At 35.2% G+C, this 21,659-nt stretch overlaps 2 protein-coding genes across 8 annotated transcripts in view; both read left to right on the top strand.

Annotated features, from left to right (window-relative positions):
- The window catches only part of P2RY12 (purinergic receptor P2Y12), a 45,138-nt gene extending 33,143 nt beyond the window's left edge, over positions 1-11,995 (top strand). For 3 of the 7 annotated variants that reach the window (XM_037842580.1, XM_037842595.1, XM_037842586.1), the window contains 3 exons: positions 1,221-1,300; positions 8,119-8,283; positions 9,985-11,995. In XM_037842580.1, coding sequence (XP_037698508.1) covers positions 9,999-11,027 — 1,029 coding nt within the window. In that variant the 5' untranslated portion in view covers positions 1,221-1,300; positions 8,119-8,283; positions 9,985-9,998 and the 3' untranslated portion in view covers positions 11,028-11,995. Of the gene's footprint in view, positions 1-809; positions 1,301-7,769; positions 7,907-8,118; positions 8,284-9,984 lie in introns of those variants that run through there. The other 4 variants (XM_037842604.1, XM_037842612.1, XM_037842571.1 and 1 more) reach the window with 3 other exon arrangements.
- A 6,208-nt stretch (positions 11,996-18,203) lies between these two features.
- Positions 18,204-20,360, top strand: P2RY13 (purinergic receptor P2Y13). The gene is made up of 2 exons (XM_037842624.1): positions 18,204-18,268; positions 19,028-20,360. The coding sequence occupies exon 2, from the start codon at positions 19,043-19,045 to the stop codon at positions 20,042-20,044; it is 1,002 nt and encodes a 333-aa protein (XP_037698552.1). The 5' UTR covers positions 18,204-18,268; positions 19,028-19,042; the 3' UTR covers positions 20,045-20,360.
- Positions 20,361-21,659: the final 1,299 nt, after the last annotated feature.

Raw genomic sequence — 21,659 nt, forward strand, 5'->3', positions numbered from 1 at the left:
AAGAGGTTCATAAAAAAGTATTTATTTTGTTCTGAACAACACAGTAGGCTTCCTAGAGATGATTTATATCATGTATAGGGAGAATGTTGTTTGCATAGGGTAAATCCAAACATTTTTTTTCTTTATTTTATTTAGGTACTAAAGAAATAAACACAAGAGGGGATAGTGGGTAGTGGCAGTATAATGATATAATATTTTAAATCATTTGCTTGCCTAATGAAATAAACAAACCTTAAAAAGAGAAAATAGGCAAATGTGAAGGAGATAACTACTACATTCCAATTATGCAATGTTGTGACATAATATAAAGGCATACCTGTCCACTGTCAAAACTATGTAAAAATCATTGAAAATGAGTATTCCAAGTAAGGAAGGCATAATAGAGCAAAGATCCAGTTTTCTTTTTAACTTGAAATAATTTGGTGATATAGGTGGCCACCACTACCTATTAGTTATTCTTCTGAAGAATATAAAAAAAAAATCAGCAATTACACATCATGATTTTCAATTAACATGCAAATTTGAGTGCCCTAGAGCAACAGCCAACTATAAGCTTGAAAACTAAGTAAAGATAGAAATGAATCTCTTCTAGACTAAGGGTTTTCCAACTCATTTTTCAGTACTTTATTACTACAGTAGAAAATTTGGGGAGTATTAAAAAAAGTAGAGAATAAAAATTACCTATATATATAATATATGCTATATTAATAAAATATTACTATAAAAGGAAATAAGGCCTTAAAATTGAAATGGCCACCTAAGTGCTTATTCACTTGACAATGTCACAGTCATTCGGGAGAGGAAACACTTTGGAGACAGTGGCAAGTGCCACTTTGATAAAGACTGTGCTAGGAGGGAAGTCAAACGACAACAAAATGGAGCAAATGCATTAAGGCTCTTTACCCCCTGTCTCTGTGGTGCTCTTCTTATTTAGAATTTTCAGGATATCTTTGGTAATTTTCTTCAGCTGATGCCTCGCTTCATCACGCTCTTTGCCGACTCCATAGAGAAGGATTGTGCGCTGGTTACATTCATGACTTGAAGATTCATCCTGGAAAACAGAAAATGCATTTTGAAACCCTTGTTTGCAGGGGTGCGGTTGCATTTCATATCCACGAAATGCACTAACCACAGCATCTCCATGCTGGCTCGATGTGGTGGCACTCTGCCTACTTCTCAACTCACCTCAACTTCCACTGACAACACCCTTGTTTTTCCAGTTTGGAACTTGCTAAAGTAAAAAAGTGTCAACTGACCTGAAGTCTTAATAGAAGAATTTGATGTGGGCCTACTCTACAGAGTAAGTTTTGGTTATTGAAAAACTTTTGATTTTTTTGAATTTAACACGGTATCAAGTAACATACTATCTAGTCATACTTTTCCCTTAAGGTGAATGTTATTTCTTAATAAGCTTCATTTTATATATGCAGCAATAGTAGATATTTTAACTAGATGCCTCAAGTTAAGTATTAAAGAAAATTCCATTTACTTCCAACATCACTGTGTGAGATACATGTACACCTATCTCAAAATGACAAAACAGTAAAGACTGCAGGTATCATTAGATGTGAGGTAAATAGTTGGAAATTCATACATGTTCTGACCACCACTCTACCTTCTACACCCACACCCCACCCCATACACAGAGTGAATCCAAGCACTATTTTCTCCCACATGGGAAAGGAAATTATTTAGTCACAGCATAACAAAAACATATACATATTGCTAAACACATTCCTCAGCCAGAGTTAAGTAGTCCAGTTAAGAAAGTTTTCTCTCTTAAGCCTCGTTTTGAAGTTTTGTATTGAAATTTCTCTCTCAAATGCTAGTCTTCCATTTTATTAGCAAAATATCTAGCTCTATCCTTCAGTACATCTCTATTTCTTAATCGTTGTATACCTTCTCCCATGCTAGACACTTACCGACCCTATCAGCATCTTATCCTAAGGAACTTATATGAGAAAAGAATTCCTCCTAAGAAAGACAAACTACTGTGTTAATAATTAGTAATAGCTGTATAAAGAGCAAACCTTCCAATTTAAGAGAAGTTTGATGTTTAATTGGAAATACCCTAATGTGTGCTCTTCCCAAAGTAGCATTTTATTCCTACAATCTTGAAAATAAGAGCCTGTTTCCTTCCTCAGATACTGCCACTGTCCTCTCACTCTCTTTTTAATTGGGTTGGTCTGTCTCTCTCATAATACATACTTGCATTCAGGACACTACTTACCATTGCACTGGTTCCTTTTATCATTATACTTGAACAGAATTATACATTTGTATACTCTGCCAATCTATCTTGTTACCCCACCCACATATAATTCTTAATGTTTCAGGTGTTCAGATTTGCCTAAAAGTTAAAAAAAAAAAAAAAAAAAAGCTCAGAGCAAGTTTCCCCAGAAGCCATTCTTTTTCAACACTCTTGAGTATCCACATCTCTCACCCCCTCACCCACCCCCCCACCAAATTCTCACAAGACAGACCTAATCACAGGATAATGTCTACACACAGGCCAATGATTCCTACACCTGACTGTAAAGCTGAATGAACTGAGCAGCTTGTTAATGTCTAATTTTTGTTGTTATAACACAGAATTACTAATACACTTCTTATTTGGTCTGGGAGGATGTGTATGTATGAATCCAATAATGGAAACAGAAAGGCACTAAGAAAACTTTACGAAACTTTAGTCATACCAGTCCAGCGACTGTTTTCAGTTACGATGTATATAAATGGTTCAAATGTTCACGTCTGCGTGAGTGTGATGGAAAGATGTTACCAATATTATTCAATAAGTGTTTGTAAAAGTGGCTGCTCAGGACAAGACAATGTGCTAGGAACCCTGAGAAAAACACAAGGAGGAATGAATGTCCTGTGTCCTCATGGAGCTCAAATGCAGTGTCATAAAAGTAGTATTCACAGAGCTAGCAATCAAAACAAGATGGTGATGGAAGGCATCCTGGAAAGATCCAAGCACTTAACAATGTACTCAGGACAGCTACAGCCCCACAGTTAGGGAGACAATGCACCAACAACAGCCCAAACTTAGGCTTGTCACTTGCCAACCCCATGGTCCTGGATAATTTGCTTCTCAGAGCCTCAGATTCTTCCTCTAAAAAAAAATGGGACATCATCTTCCTTGTAAAGTTTTTGTGAGACAACGGTGAAGTATGTAGAAAGTGTAACAGAATACCAGACACAACACTATTATTTCTAGATTTCTGCTCCTTTCTTGCATGCACCCCATCCTCATCCATACCCACACTGAACCATATTACTCAACCTTTCCCAAATACCCTGGAACTTCCTTCCTTTGCTGTTGCTCTCCTGCCACCTATAGTACGCTCAGGACCTTCAATTTCACTCGCTGAAATGCTAATGTACAATTATGGTGACAGTTGACTCACTCTGTTACCCCAGTTCAGTGAGAGTCCTTACTACAGGAGAGGGAGGGATGAGAAAAGAGCCTTTGGACCATCTTTCATAGTGTAATTCACTTACTTTCTAGCTATTTGTTTAATGTCTGTCTCCCCCACCAGACTGCAAATTTTGTGAGGGAGGAACCTACATTTGTTTCATTAGTGTCTATGTTCTCTAATCGGCACCAAGCAGACATTTAATATTTGTTGAATACGATAAGCACTGAATGAACAAGTGAAGGAATAAACACATGACTAAAGCAACAGGGCAGAGATGAAGATAACAAAAACCAGCTTTGTAGAAAACTTAACCTGGTATTTAGGTGATGGGATAACTGAAGGGGAGAACTGAAAGGAAGATAGAAAGAACAAAAATGTTTATAGTTTCTGAACCAGATCTGAGCAGTGGAAGTGAAAAATAAGAAGCAAAATCAAGAGGTCTCTGAAGGAAGTTGCTCTCTGACTTGCTTTTTTAAAAAGCTCCCCGTGAATCTCAAAAGAAAAGTTTCTCTTGACTGGCAGGAGCAGAAATCAGGAAACAAGGGGTTGAAGAGCAAATGGTGACACAGCAAAGGTGAGGGCAGTAACCCATATTAACTAGTGGTAGGGCAGGAAGAGCAGTAACTTCAGAGGAAAGAGAAAGGTTGATTGTGATAATCAATGTCAAATTCTTGTTTTAAGGCTGAAATGAAGGAGTCTCCATAGAGGAAATAAAGATGGGAGAGATGATAACTGATAAAGAAGACAGGAGAGGATAGTCTCTTGTCCGGATTAATTTGGAAAGGGAGAAAGGGACAGCTTTCTATTTACTCACAGGAAAAAAGAAAATTGGTGAAATTACAGAAAATTTGGAAAGGAAGATGTAATCAACTCAAAGAAACCTACATCAGTTCACTGCCCCTGATATGCTCAGGAATTGTGTCAAAAGCAAAGCCAATGAGTTGAGAGTGAGGAGATGAAATTAAAAAACAAGTTAGCTGAAAAAGAATCACTGGTCAACTTCTATGTGGGACGGGGAGACAGTGTTTCTTACAGTTAATATTTTTAGGGGAATTATGATAGCTGGTACTATACTAGTCTTCAAAGAAAAAAGGAAAGGTAGAAACATTTTTAAAGTTAATGGTTTTCATTGGCCTAAAAGATTTGTTTTTATCAGTTTTTGGTACCTGTAAAAATATACAAGTCTTCAAACAGCAATTTATACTAAATGAGAATAAAGTCAACCTAAAAAAAATGTACTGAGTATTTCAAAACGTACCAATGCTTTCTACTCTTTCAAGCAAGTATTAAACCACCCTCAAGTTACATAGTTTTAAGTAATATCAATGATCTGAGATCAGCACCAAAGAATCACTCTGTTATTTATTACCCAAAGGACACATTTACTAGGCAGGAGATAAAACCCAACCAAGTGTTTGTAGGAGAAATCTAGCTCACTGCTCCCACTGGCTTGATCTAGTTATCTCCCCAGTAATCTCAGTTCTGAAATTCTCGTTCTCCAGATCAACTACTTTCTTTCCCCAGATATTGTCTACTACAAAGATTTGATTGATCAAGGAACAAGGAGGATGCATGCCTAAAATCCAGGCAGGATGTTATGCTACAATAATTATAATATGTCTCTTAAATCAAATATCCTTAGAAGGGAGAATCGAAGTTAACTGAATTAAGATCTGAACTAAACTAGCTTTTATTTCTTAAAGAAAGTAATTAGAAATGTTGACAGAATATGTGTGTGCTCACAAAGACATAATGGTGGTGACATAACAGGGCTGTGAGTTCTCCTTTTACCTTATTCATATTTTTTTATTTTTCTACAATGATCAAATAATAATATAATTTAAATTAATTAATAAATTAATATTCCTCTTAAAGGGGAAAAGGGAATCCCACTCTGAATGTGCTTCCTTTTCTTCCAAAATACTAGAGGAAATACAGATGAAGTAAGTATAAGTTTCCTTCTGATAAACAGAATTATAGCATTTCATATCTCCCCAATTTGCTTTAATTTTGAGTGTTTAATAATTTAAATGCAAACCCAGTATACTTCATGAAATAACTTGCACACAGCATTCTACCTCATCTCCAGGAAAAGTAGGAAAAATCAGTTTTTGAAAACAATGAATTTATTTAAAATTTTTATTTTAATCTATTACAATAAATGCTTAAAATATGCCTTCAAACATTATTTCTTTCAGTTGGACCTCTCAATATACCACATGATTCTGTTTATAATAAAAAAAACTCCAAATAAACGTTACATCAGTAATACTCCAGGGCTGGGGTGAAAGAATGGGTATGCATGTGTTGGTGGAAGGGAAGACTGTATTAAAGGAATGAGAAAATTTGCAACTTCTCATTATAGTAATCATAGCTGAATTGTAATATTTTTTCTTTATGTCAAGAAAATAAGAGGCTCATTTAATGAGATTTGTCTAGGAAACCTTTGTTATACAATATTTTCTAGTCTTCAGAATGGCTGAAATGACACCTGTATCAAACACATACTGTGTATCTAAGGGAAATGGATGTTGAGGGTTTTAACTATATACTAGTCCTCTGCTTTCAAACAAAACACGCAAGGCAGAATGACAAGTAATTGGATCACCAGAGATACCATTTCTTTTTTGCTAAATACCCCAATGCTCGAGACTCCTTATTTTTAGAATATGTCATATATTTAGTCTCAATTTCTAGTCTCTAATCATAAAGCCAAGCTAAATAGAATAATTATTAAGCAGTGCCTTAGCAGGCACATGCTCAATCAAAACATTCAGTAATACCACAATGACCATGCTTAGTATCATAAAAGATTAGGAATAAAAGAGCCTAAGAGCTACTCATCAACACACTCAATTTTATCTCTTTCTTTCTGCTCAAAACCAGTTCTGCAAGGACCACAGGGTCATTTCAAGGAATAGCCTTCTGGGCTCAGAGTAGTATCATCTGAAGCAAATACTCTCAGATGAGCAAAGTTCTTTTAGAAGACACGGTAAAATAACTAAGCCAACCAAACTAAGTAAAAAGCCTGGAGTGTATTATTTCTTTTTTCTAAACCACCTCAATCACAGAAAATAACCAAATCTGCCAAAGCTAGCTCTATTCCCAAAAGTAATTATAAATTACAAGCTACATTTGTTGTTGTTATTTAGTAATCACAGCTAATGAGTTTAAAATGCAAAACTTGCAAAATGAGTTAATATACAACAGTATGGGAAACCAAATGCTAGCTATTAGCATTGTCTAAAAGAACATAAAACCCCTTTCATAAAGTATAATTCTGTCCCTGCAAACCAATAAACAAAAAAGATCAGTCAAAAAAAAAAAAAGATTAGTCAAGATTTGTTGACTGCAATAGTCAAATTTGAAAGCAACTTAAGAACATCTACTTTCCAAGAGTGTATATATCAAACTGACACCTTTAGATGACCAACAGATGGGGATTATTATTTAACTGTTATTTCCAATTTAAATGACATGAGTGTATAGCTTGACTTCAAATTCTTAATGACAACAAAATTCTCGTGTATATTTAAATCAGTGGTTCTCAAACTTTTAGTGTGCATGCAAGTCACTTGGCTGGTTCATCAAAACATGGATTGTCAGTTTCTGAATAAGTGAGGCTTGGTTAGGATCCAACAATGTGCATTTCTAAAAAGCTTCCAGATGAGGCTGACCTGCTGCTCTGCACTTTGGAACCAGTGTTGAAAATATCTAACATATACAAAGACAGACACACACTCAAGACTCAGATGAAACAAATACCCAAAACACATATTCATAGGAGAGGTACCGACCCAAGTGATTGTACTAGTAACAGAACATTACAATTCAAAAATATGTGTGTTCATGTCTGTGTGCATGTGCACACGATATTTATATAAAGGTAAAAAGTTCAACCCTTCAATTTCATTCTACCATCTCTTCTGCCTTTTGTTTTAAAAGAAACTGTACATAATAACAATATAAGGATGTGTTACTTTAATGATGTATTTTCCCCCAAACTCAAAGCTAGATAAAAAGAAACAATAACAAAAACAATTTATTTATATTTAAATTGGATTCAAGAGAAGCATTAAAGACACTTTACATAATAACCCTGGCAATGGATACAACTGTTTTTCTTTCCTAATTTAATTTTGGATCCTGATAGTTCATAATAAGGGGAAACTGTTTTGCCTACAAAGAAGTTGATCAAACACAGATTTATAATAATGACATTATTAACCAGGGGAAAAAAAAAAAAAGACAAGAGATTTAGCATGCCTTACAAGCACACATTTCTAGTTAATGCAATTACTTGTCACAAGATCATATATCACCCCAGTGTTGAACACAATATATTTTCAGGTAAATCATCTGAGAAAGCAAGCCTGCAACCTTCTCCAGGAAGCAGACCTGAACAGCTTGGCCTCAACTTGGAGTAATCATTTCCATGGAAAATAACAAAAGGAACCCAAAGTTACAAAGCATCAACTCTATGGCAGGTTTCAGTAAAAAGCCTCGATATTTCAAATTGCCTTTTAAAAGATGACTTCTCACCTACCCTGCCCCACATTTACCAGGAAACAAAAGCAGAAGTCCTAAAAGGAGACAGACAGAAATTCAAAGTGTCTGAAGAGCGGTGAGATCTCAGTGTTTGAATGTAACCTCTGATTGTGATGTCCTCTTCCTCTCTCTCTCTCTTCCTCTCTCATAGAATCCTCAAGACTTTACTGATGAAAACTCAGCAAATTCCCTATCATAAAGAGTTCTGACAACTAAACTAAGAATTTAAAAGGAAAATACCAGCTGCCACTCTGCAGGTTGCATTAATTACCACTTACTGGATAAATTCAAATCTTCGGAATCAGCAAGCAACCAGGTAACTTTGTATTTAGAAGTATTTAACGAATATATGTATTTACACTATGATGTGTGTAATTTTTTTCTTAAATTTTATATGAAAGCAAGCATGTATTATGAATAAAAATTAAATATAAGCCATATTTATGATGTTTGAGACAACAATTAAGCTTTTTAATTAAAAAAGATTCACATAGAGCATGGAAACAAAATGCAAATGGTATATTAACTCAAGAGTAAAAAATGTGATTTAAATATAGGCAGGGAGAGCTGAAATTTCAATGTCAAGAACACTTGGTAAATAAGCATTTCCTCAAAATGATCATTTCCAAATGGAAATGAAAATTTCCAAATCTATCCGAAAATGTACAAGCAGGAGCAAATAGCAGGGGCAAGGATAAAAATCAATAAAATTTATCAATAAAATAATGATTCTGTTTCATTGAAATAAAAAAAGGTAACAAAAGTAGGGAGGTATTGAAAATTGAAGCCATGCTTATAACAACATAATTCTTAATTGTTTTACTTTTAATAAAGGATATAAAAAAAGAATTCTATTGAAATTTTTGGGGTTAAGTGCTACGTTTATTTGTCCAATTTAACTCCTACATGGAATTTAATTTTCTTTTAATTGAGATATTTGTACTTTCAACATTCTGCATCTAATAACCAGGAATAAAATTTTATGTGGAATCAATTTCCTTGGTCTTTAATGAAACAGTAAGGTTACAAATTTCATTTCAAGACTTAGATGTCAGTATGATATAGTCAAGTCAATTTTTAGTTTTCTTTACAGCTGCCTGTTATGGTAAGCACCTATGAAACCACCAGACAAGGATACACATGATTTTGCTACTTTTATATTAGTTAACATAATGCACTCCATAAATCTAGAAAGTTTACACTGTTTTGAGGAATACCAACTGATAATCATATATGCAGGCCATTTTCTTGTATTGTTTTAAAATTTCTATTCAGTGATAATGAAAATGATACACAAACACTTCAAATATACTGAGAGACCTGGGAATGAGATATACATGGGTTAAAAAATTTGGAGCTAAAGAATCAGTGGGGCCGATTTTTGAAAGGATGACTGAGCAAGGAAGATAGCAGGAATGTCTTCCAATTATGGAGGAAAGTTTTTCTCTGATTCAGTACTTTATTTATTAACAATACATTTGCCAAGACTGATTTTCACCAATTTCTTTCTGCTTTTCACTTTAAAATTCTAATAGGCAATGATCAGTTATTTGTCCTTGGAACCCTCTGATGGTAATAGAATAAAAAAACACACCAGTAGTGGGGATAGTGCAGGAAACATGACTATGAATAGAACAAAAAAATTAAAAGGCATGGAAATGAAACTAACGAAGACTAAAGCACAGCCCAAATATCTAAATATTTCTCTTATAGCTTTTGTATATAAACATCATTAGGCTTTTCCCTAGGATCAAAAACATGCTGAGACAGAAAACAAATAAGAACAACAAAGCAAACATATCTTTTCATAATGTTCTTCAGACCATTCTACTAGAGATGGAATATTGCTAAGATGAAATATTTTGAGTTCAATTTTCTGTGCTCCTACTAACTGCCACAATGACAGTCAGAAATTGCAACTTTTAGAGAAGCTGTGTCTAAAAAAGTTACAATCGGAGATAACAGCAACATCTACTAACTCAGACTGAAAATAGTCATCCCACCCTCTCTTCTCCAGGTAGCAAAGAAGAAATGCAAGTCATCGACAACTTCACTGCTGCAGATGGGAATGGCAGTCGGTGCACCAGAGATTACAAAATCACCCAGGTCCTCTTCCCCTTGCTCTACATCGTCCTGTTTTTTGTTGGACTCATCACAAACTGCCTGGCAATGAGGATTTTCTTTCAAATCCGCAGTAAATCCAATTTTATTATTTTTCTTAAGAACACAGTCATTTCTGATCTTCTCATGATTCTGACTTTCCCATTCAAAATCCTCAGTGATGCCGAACTGGGAACGGGATCCCTGAGAACCTTTGTGTGCCAAGTCACTTCCGTCATATTCTATTTCACAATGTATATTAGCATTTCATTCCTAGGACTGATAACAATCGATCGCTACCAGAAGACCACCAGGCCATTTAACACATCCAGCCCCAACAATCTCCTGGGGGCTAAGATTCTCTCTGTTGTCATCTGGGTTTTCATGTTCTTGCTCTCTCTGCCTAACATGATTCTGACCAACAGGAAGCCCAGAGACAACAATGTGAAGAAATGCTCTTTCCTCAAATCAGAGTTTGGCCTAGTCTGGCATGAAATAGTCAATTATATCTGCCAAGTCATTTTCTGGATTAATTTTTTAATTATCATTGTATGTTATACACTTATTACAAAAGAACTGTATAGGTCATATGTAAGAACAAGGGGGGTTGGCAAGGTCCCCAGGAAAAAGGTGAACATCAAAGTTTTCATTATCATTGCTGTATTTTTTATTTGTTTTGTGCCTTTCCATTTTGCCCGAATTCCCTACACACTGAGCCAGACTCGGGATGTCTTTGACTGCTCGGCTGAGAATACTCTGTTCTATATGAAAGAGAGCACTCTGTGGTTAACTTCCTTAAATGCCTGTCTGGATCCATTCATCTATTTTTTCCTTTGCAAGTCCTTCAGAAATTCCCTGATAACTAGGTTGAAATGCACCAATTCAGCAACATCTCCAACCCACGGAAATAAGAAAAAAGGCCAGAATGGTGGTGACCCAGACGAAGAGACTCCCATGTAAAGAAATAAACCGAAGAAGTATTCCAATCTACTAGTGTTTAGAACCCCTTAAAGGAAAGCCCTATATAAAAATATTAACACTGACTAAGAAGTAGCTGACTTAACAATAATGACTCTTGAAACTGATAATAGAAGACTAAAAAAGTAAACTTCATTTACTTTTCCAGTACTGAAAGCTCTATTAAGGGACACGAAAATAACCTAGCATGCAGCTGTGTAGCAAATAAACAAACTGTGGCCAATGTCAGTGCAGAATGGACAAAACTACACAAAATTCATGATTTGCAGAGTTTTAGGAAAATGGGTAACCATGTAATAATATCTACTGTAATTCACTAAATATATTATTGGTCATGTTATTTCTTAAGAATCAATTAAAGAAAAATAATCAATCTAATATAATCTTCTGACCAATAATTAAGATGTATGAACATCCTAATGTTACCCTTAACAAAATGCTGACCTATTGTGACACTTTATAAGAAGTTAGGTAAGTGGAACATACAGTCAAAGAATAATAACTACTAACTTTTAGTTAGCAAAAATTAAGGGATTTAAACTAATTGGCATGGTATTTGATTGGACTGAATTTTTTTAAAATGTTCATCAAGAAGAAAGAGTTTTAAAGAATATCTTTGCAATAAAAAAGTAGAAATAGCAAGTCATTAAAATAAGTATTTTTATGGCATTCTAGCATTTTAAAATTATGAATATTTCCTAACATTAGAGAAACTGCTTTTACTAATAGTTTGAAATTTTAATGAATAAATACCTTTATTAACTAACTTCCATAAAATACCTTCTACTTGGGTTAACAGACATTTCCCTTAATGAGAAAAATGAATTAAATATGATTATACAGTAGCACAGCATAACTGTTCATAGGAAAGTGATTAAAGTATTTGAAATTACCTGTTCGTACTGTGTATGTGTATAACTTGAAAAATTTACATTAAATTCTAAATCATACTTTGTTGGAATTTCTTTGTTCAAAAATATTAGATACTGTGACTCACCTCATATACTCTTACATCAAGCATCAAAACCTTTAAGGACAGCTGTCAATGCTGTTTTATTTCATGCAGTATTGCAAAGCCTGTAAGTGAGCACTGGATATCATTGGATATCCACATAGTTTTTTTGTTTGTTTTTTTAACATGCACATTCTATGTACTGTTGGGAAAAGAGCATTGGCTAGTTGTTAACAGTATTAGGCTAATGAAGTCCATGATAATGCCTTACATAGAGGCATACAGGTTCTGCAAGAATACCAGGATAACTGAACTGGAAGAAAAAACAGAGATCAAAAAATCTAATCATTTTACCTTACATATGAGAAAAATGAAGGCCAAACTCACCCCTCAATACCTATAAGTAGAGATAGAGACTAGACTAAACGGAAGTATTGGGGGACAACAGAGTGGGCAAAGACTTTCTTTGCAAAAGAGAACTAGATTTCCCTGATAATCTTTTTTGGACTACACTAATTCACTGAGATGATAATTTCCACAAGAGAGAGAAAAAACAGAAATGCTAATGGATGTAATTTTATTTTTTGTGTAAGAATTGTAAACTGTTTGAAATTATCTATGCCTTTATATGTACATGAAGATAACATGAAAAATGTACATCAAATTCTAAATCCCACTTTGTTGGGATTTCTTTGTTCAAAGACATCAGGTACCATATACTCCTACATCAAAGGTCAAACTGAAACATTCAAGACAGAACTATATGACCAGTATCTATGGAGTGTTCATTATATATTATACATTATTTGTTATACAAGTTCAGAAGATGGGACAAATAAAATGTAGTCTTGCTAATAGCCTCAGTTTAGAAGTCCTAAGGATGCTAGTTATTGAGTTTCTTCCAGCGGTTTTCTTATAGAAAAGTCTAGGGCATGGGTGAGCAAACTATGGCTCACAGGCTAAATCTAGCCCACCATCGGTTTTTGTTCAGCCTGTCAGCAAAGAATGGTGTTTTCACTTCCAAGAGTTTGGGAACAAAAATTCAAAAGGAAAATAATATTTTGTGACCCATGAAAATTATATGAAACTAAAATCTAAATGTCCATAAATAGAATTTTATTGGAACAGACATGCTCATTTGTTTACATATTGCTTATGGTTACTTTCATGCCACAGTGACAGAGGTGAGTGGTTGTGACAGAGACAACATGGACTGCAAAACCTAAATGTTTACTAAGTGACCTTTTACAGAAGTTTGACAACCTCTGGACTATTTTACTTTAAGAACAGAGAGAAAACCCTGAAACAGAAAAAGAACCCTTTGCACTGAAAAGAACTACAGATTCTGGTGGCTGATATAGGTAATCACTGTTGGTTGGTAATGCCCAAGGCGGGAGTATAATGCTTTTGGGAGCTAAAAATGTGGAAATATATGTGCAAATCTACAATTAAAGAGAAACAGCCTCATTTAAAAATACGGAGAAAGGGCGAGGAGGCAATTTCTAGAATAAATACAGATGGCTAACAAATGTGAAAAGACGCAAAACCTCATTAGAAAGCAAATAAATTTATACTTAAACAATGTGGTTTTATTCACCTATAAGTTTAGGATAAATGTAAAAGGTTTTTAGTAAATCAGAGAGGGTGTGAGAAAGACATACTCATACACTCTTGAAGGGATTGTAAATCAGCACAATCTTTCTGGAAAGCTATTTGAAAAATGCCATTCAGCACAACTATATGATGGTACTGTGAACAACTGATTGTACACCTTGGATGATTGTATGGTATGTGAATATATCTCAATAAAATTGAATTAAATAAGTAAATAAATAAATTACTGCTACTGAAATTGAAAAAAAAAAAATGCCATTCAACATTTTAATGCACCAGCTTTCATTCAGCAATTCTACCACTAGGAAACTTCCTACACATGCTGAAACAAATGCACAAAAATATATGGACAGATATGCGTTTTAATGCAGAAAAATTGTAAACAAACCAAATGTCCATGAGTATTATCTTAATTAAACCATGGCAAATTTATACAAAGTAGCCTTTTTAAAAAACATTAGGTAAATCTACATGTACTAACATCGAATGAATCAGACGTAATGTCTAAATAAATTAAATATATATATATTTTTACACACATTGGTATGTTTATAGAAGGGGGATGGATTGACTTCCACTTTCTACTACATGCACTTCTATATCTGAATTCTTTAAAAGCATGTCTTACATTCATAGTAAAATATTTGAAGCTAAGTATTAACAGTGTTTTAGATAATACTGTGAATTTACTGCCTGTTTTCAGTTACATGTAGAAATTTTTTCCTATTGGTTTTATTTATAGAAATAGATTCCCATATTTAATGTTAAATTGCATAATTTATTTTAGCTTATTATTAACAGCTTTAGTTAAACTAGGGAGGAATTTTTAAAACCATTTCATATAATCTGAAAAAATATCATGACATGCATTATGAAGTAAAAAGGCACTTCTATGAGGATGGGATTTCCCATTTTGACTTTCATTCCAAATGAAAGCCAATTCTTACATTTCCCAGATATTATATGGTACTAGTTAGCCACATAAACAGGAACGCTTAGACTGTTAATATTGATCCAACTGAGAAATCACAAAGGAGACTAAAACAGAAAGAGCAGCAACAATAATCTACAATACTATAGTAATTATCTAAAATAAAAACGTAAATTTCTTATGGAAAGCACTATGGATTTTTACTGTATCCTTTGATGAGTTTGGGATATTTTAAAATATTATCTTACTGACTGCATGCAAGCCAAGGAACTACTAATTAAACATTAGCTCAGAAAGGCATGCATGGCAAGACTAAGAAAAAAACAATCTTGGACATAATTATTTTGTAACAATCTAGAGAAGAACGTATTCAGATGTTGAATTCTACAGATTGTTTACATACCCATAAGCTTATAGGAAAATCTTTACATAGGACATAATTATACTTGGTCAGGATCTTAACCATACCCAAAAGGATATATGCTGAATAGGCATTGTGGTGGTTTGAACCTGAATGTACGCAGAAAAACATGTTCTTAAATTTAATCCATTTCTGAGGGTGTAAACCCATTGTAAGCAGGACCTTTTGATGAGGTTATTTCCATTAAGAAGGTGTGGCCCACTTCAATCAGGATGGCTCTTAATCCTATTACTAGAGTCCTTTATAAGTGGAGTGGAAATTCAGAGGAAAGCCACAAATAAGTAGCCAGAAGCCGACACCAGCGGAACCCAGAAGAGAAGGGAGAGGCCAGAAGAGGCCACCATGTGCCTTGCCATGTGACAGAGAAGCCAAGGATTGTCGGCAGCCAGCCCCGGAACATGTTTTCAGGAAGAAAGCATCACCTTGATGTCCTGATTTGTACTTTATTTTAAACTCAAAACCATAAGTTAATAAATTCCCACAGTTTAACCCAACCCATTTCATGGGTATATACTTGAGCAGCCTAGGAAACTAAAGAGGCATCAACTTTTAAACAAACATCAAAATGAAGGGATTATGGATACATGACTCCTCCACCCCCAGGTCAAGTTTCCCACAATGATAAACCCTCTACTATATTGTTTTGAACCAACTTATGTTTTCAGCCTCACACCTATCTCACTTTGAGGCAACTGACTTCACAAGGCAATTAAACATTGTAGTTATACTGTTCCTTCTCATGTATCAATCCATAACTCTAGACTCAAGAATTCCAGAATTTGGTAAAGAGTACAATTTTCACCCTAGATATGACTTCTGGGAGGCAGCAAAGTAAGGTGGGTTCGGAGCATGGGCTTTGTAACCAGATTGTGTGGGTTTGCAGGTGGTTTGAGTTGCATGACTTTGGGCAAATTGCTTTACTTCTGTGCTTCAACTTCCTCATCTGTAAAATGGAACCTATCTCTGAGGGTTGTTGCAAGCATTAAATAGAACAGTACAGCTGGTATGATTGTATTGATCTTGATTATATTCCCTTTGAACCCAACAGGATTTTAACTGTTTAATTTATTCTGATTCAGCAGGCTCCTGTGACCTATAACCTTTTACTCTATTTTCTTTTGATTCCCTCTTGTCTTAAGTGAGTTATGCCAAAAGCTGTACATGGTATTCCAGTTTTGTTCTAATTTTATTTAACAAGAATCTTACATGGCACCTACCATATGCCAGGCACTGTTCTAAGCACTTGGTGAATGCTCACTCATTTTATTTTCTTAACCCTATAGAACAGATACCATAGTTTATCTTCATTGTAAGGAGGAGTCATGAGGAGCTTAAATAACTTGCCCAAGGTCAAAAGATAATTAAGTGCTGGAATAAAGACTTGAACATGGGCACGCTAGCTTCAGACACAGTGCTCATAATGGCTTTGCTGGGAAGCCTCTCAAATGTGCCTTCAAGGGCAAAAGACATCCCCCAGGGGAACTGGCATTGCTGGCAGAAAGTCAGCTAATACATTATAAGCATGAATATGAAAGAATGAATGATCTGTTGCATAAGTACTACAAACATTTTAAAACCCACCACATTTAAAAGAATACTCTTCTATTAACTCTAGAAATGGGCAGCGTAAATCAGTTCCTCTTTTTGAGTTTCCCACACCATAGCATTTTGAAATCGGACTGAAATGTGATTTCCAGTTTTCAAATTGTGAAATTATCTCGTACAGCATTTTCCTTGTTTGAACAGTAACTTCTATTCTGAACCGTCATCTAGACAATGGATTTAGGGCCGTACAGGAGGCTTACAACTAATTATGTAAGACACACACAAAGACAAACCTCTCTATTTAAAAAAAAAAAAGAAATACAAAGTTTGCTTTTTTCTCTGTTGAAGCAGAGATTTATGTTTCAATTATATTCCATTACATTAACAAAATCTAGAACCTATATTCCTCAGAATTAATTTGAGTCAAAAACAAATTTTTCAGACTGTACCACCATTGTGTAGTGCCAACCAAAATAATCAGACATTGTAATGCCTCGTATTTAAAACCGTCCAGGGGAATGTGGAATTTTTATTCTCAGAATCCAGAGCCAAGGCAGTCCAAAACATTCTTCCTACGTAGGGTTTTTATCAATTCTCAATTGACCCAACCCTACAGTCTGGTCCAAAACTCTGTGTTAAAACCTAATGCCAAGAATATTAAGTGAAATTTATCATGCAGAAATACACACATGCACACAGACACATACACCATAAGATGATCTAATTTTCTCTTTTTTCCTTTACCTGTCCAGCAAGGCAGCTTTACTGCTATGAACAATAGCTTTCTCTTATCCAAAAGCAGCAGCTGTACCTTTCCAAACTTGAAAAGATCTAAAGAAAATATTGTACAGACCTTTGCCCAAGAATAACTGAAGCCTGTACTCCACATAACAACATATGCAGAAGAGATTTCCAAAAATGGTTTTCTAATAAGTGAAACTGTAGGATATCTCCATTTAAATCTTCAAATCACTCACTGTAGCAGTGAGTGGCTCACATATTTGAGTGCCTCTTATATAATAGACAGCATTATTCTAAGTACTCATTTCATCCTCTTAAGGACACTATGAGGTAAATACTATACTTAAACACTTTATACAGATGAGGAAACTGAGACACAGGTCAGTTTAACCATTTGCCTATAATCTAGTAGCCAATAAATGGTGGATCTGGGATTCTAACCGTAACAGTCTAGGTCTAATAGTCCCAATCTCCTAGAAAACACATAATTTTATCTCTCAGAAATCCAAGGACCAAGAGACTAAGACAAATGTCTATAGAAATAAACAGGCCATCCTCCTGAACCTAAATCCGTGGGGAAACCAGTCTACAAGTCTGCAAAAGATTCTGTGCAATTTTAGAGGCAAGTCTTATTCTCCTACAAGAGTCTAATTTGGGGCTTCAAATTATTGTATTCTATCTTCTATTATTGTATACAAGAGGTCCTCAATGTTGGTTGAACTTGTAAATAGATAAGATGAACTTCAGGCAAGTTATAAGAAAATATAAAAAGAATTGCAAATAAACACATACATTTAAGACATAGTAAATTAATGTACATAAAAACTTCCCCATTAGAAAATCCCCAAAATTTTGAAGATGAAGGGGTTCTAATGGATCACATTAGACACGTAGAAATGAGGAAGGAAACCTGGTATAAGAAAGCAGAACAACCACATTTGTTTCACAGGCTCTTCTTGGGCTGAACTAATGACTGCCACAATCAGAACAGACAGAGCTGATTATACCTCCAGATAAAGGTGAATTTCAATTTTTATTATACGTGGGTTTATTTACGAAAGACGGAAAATGCTTAATAAAACATGCTTTAAAATTAACATTCTAGGACAAATACTGTGTGCTCTCACTTATATGAAATAACCAGAATATACAAATTCATAGAGACAGAAAGTTGATTACAAGCTACAAGGGGTGGGGGTTAAGGTGGAAAATGGGGACTTTGTACAAAAGTTTCTGTTTAGGGTGATGGAAAAGTGTTGGTAATGGTGGTAATGGTAGCATAACTCCGTGAGTGCAATTAACACCACTGAAGTGCATACTTGAAAGTAGTTAAAATGGGAAATTTTAATGTCTATATGGTACCACAATAAACTTTTTTAAAAGTTAACGTTCTGCAAACCATAGATTATGAACACAATGAATAATATAATGTTCAGAAATCTGGCATGTATTATTACCTCTTAAACAGAGTTTTATTTCACTATCATGTTAAAAGTAGCACTTTTGAATGGAGGAGAACCTGTTTTTGGATTTCATAAGATCTGTTTATATTGTATTTAACAAGTAATGATACAGTTAAAAGTACCCAAACTGTATTCCATGCTTAAAAAATTCCTGCTAGAAACAACCTGGGCCTTCTCATCAGATCTATTCAATGTGTTGAATAAGTGTAAGGTGTTAATAAGCTACAAACCTAAAGTCTGTTTGAAAAACGTAGCCTTTACAGATCGTGGAGTGCTTTGGGTTTTTACTGTGTGAATGTAATTTATCTGTAATAGCTAACACTGGAAACCATGAACGCCACGGTGGAAGTGGCCTCCAACGGGTCTGAGCGCTGCCCCAGAGACACGCGGATAGCACAGCTGGTGTTCCCTGTCCTCTACACTGGCGTTTTCTTCACCGGCATCCTGCTGAACGCCTTGGCCCTGTGGGTGTTCACTCACATCCCCAGTTCCTCCACCTTCATCGTCTACCTCAAAAACACTTTGGTGGCCGACTTGATAATGACCCTCACGCTTCCATTCAAAATCCTCTCTGACTCGCACCTTGGACCCTGGCAACTCAGAGCTTTCGTGTGTCGCTACTCTGCCGTTGTCTTTTATGAGACCATGTATGTGGGCATCATACTGCTGGGCCTCATAGCTTTTGACAGATTCCTCAAGATCATCAGACCTTTTGGAAAGTTTTTTGTACAAAAACCTGCTTTTGCAAAAGCAGTCTCGGCCCTCATCTGGCTCCTCTTGTTCCTCATCTCCTTGCCAAATATGATCTTGAGCAACAAGGAAGCAACGCCATCATCCGTGAGAAAGTGTGCCTCCTTGAAGAGTCCTCTGGGGCTGAAATGGCATCAAGTGGTAAATTACATATCCCAGTTTATTTTCTGGACCGTTTTTGTTCTAATGCTTCTGTTTTATATGGTGATTGCAAAAAAAGTATACAATTCTTACAGAAAGTCCAAAAGTAAGGACAGCAGAAGCAACAAAAAGCTGGAAGGTAAAGTATTTGTTGTCATAGCTGTCTTCTTTATGTGCTTTTCCCCATTTCATTTTGCCAGAATTCCATATACTTACAGTCAGACCAACAGTAAGACTGACTGTAAATTACAAAATCAACTGTTTATTGCTAAGGAAACAACTCTCTTTTTGGCCGCAACTAACATTTGTATGGATCCTTTAATATACATATTCTTATGTAGAAAATTTACAGAAAGATTACCGTGTATGAGAAGGAAAAAGAGTATAATATCAAGCCAAGAAAATCATAGTAGTCAGACATACAATATAACCCTAAACTGAAAACTTTAACTTCTATTTACTGAGAAGACTTCAAAAGGATAATTTATTTTGAAATCAAATTTAAACAATAAAAGAAAAATGATTGGAACAAATGCTTTCTTACATTATATTATTCTAGTATATAGAAAGGATTATACAGATTTTAATTCCACATTCATCAGAACGGATTATCATTAATAGAATGTAATGGAATGCCATGCTATGTCACCAGTGCGCGCCATCCCTCAAGCTGTGCTTAATGGGATTGTATAAAAGAATGTTCTTGTTCATGGGAAATGTATATGTGAATTATAGTGTTTGTTCAAGGGTGTGAGCAGCTAGCTCTCATATGTTCAGAAGACAGAGCAATAGATGACGGATGATAGGGAGGGAGGGAGGGAAAGAAACAGCGATGTGACAGCATGTTAAAGTTGGTGGACTGGGTTATTGGGGGGGGGTCAGGGTATGATGGAACTCTGTGTATGGGGTTAGTATTGTTTTTCCAACTGTTCCTACAACTTTGAATTTATTTCAAAAAAAAAAGAATGCAATGGAAAGTAAACAGCCACTAGAGGTCATCATTTTAAGAACATACACTCATAATTTGGAAAAGATTTATTACGGATAAATGCATAACCGTACTAAACAACTTCTCCAATTCTTTTACACATGTAATTTGAGTAACACTACTGCTTTTGTATCCCACAAATGTCAAGACACTTGCTGATTTAAAACAAACAAGTACAACAGAAGTCCCCTCCAAAGCATTTTGGTGAAAGCTGAAACTAGGGGGTAAAGGGATACTATGTATGAAGAGACTGGGAATCCAAAGGAGATCAGAAAAGTCTCTGAAATCATGGATGAAGGATTTTCTCTTTGCAATTATCAAGAGCCTTGCACCAAATTATAACAATATGTTGTAAGTGACACAAGCACCATTATGTAAGCACATAAAATACTGTATAGTACTTTGTTTACATGCTAGAATGTGTACAATTCAAGGGCAGGAATACTGTGTTATTACTCTTTAGTATTCTGTCTCTGCCCAGCAAATACTCTAATGATGACTGGATATGTCTCGTACCCAGCAAAGTCTTCCTGGGCCACACCTGTCCCCTTTCAAACATTTGTCCAAAACATTCATCTGTCCCACACTCCTTGTTGAAAGTAATTATTTCTCCCACTATTTGGGTCTGTCTTCAAGACCTCAGCACTTTTCTTGACAGCATCCCCCCAAAACAGTTAAGTTTCTTGGAGACATGCAACATGCCATGCTTACTCAGTTTCGCCCACAATATTCCTAACAGACTATGGACTCTAAATGTTTTAAATAAAATATATCATTATTATGCCATTTTTGGTACATAGAGAAATGGAATTGCTGACTCGCAATCAGTAATACCCATTTTGGAGACTGTTTCAAAGGACAGTGACCTAGTTGTACTTATTTACCACCATTGTGTTTCCTGGATCTCCTTATGGTTCAACAAAAGCACAGTAAGATTATCCCAAATTCTGGATGCTGACCTGTATTGTATCTTCTAGAGAAAAGGCATAAAGGAGAGGGATACTCTGAAAATCTGCCACCAGCTCCAACACTACCATTATAAGGTGATGATAGCGCCTTTTTCCACAG

This window comes from Choloepus didactylus, chromosome 1 (genome assembly GCF_015220235.1).
Source record: "Choloepus didactylus isolate mChoDid1 chromosome 1, mChoDid1.pri, whole genome shotgun sequence".
NCBI classification, from domain to species: Eukaryota; Metazoa; Chordata; class Mammalia; order Pilosa; family Megalonychidae; genus Choloepus; species Choloepus didactylus.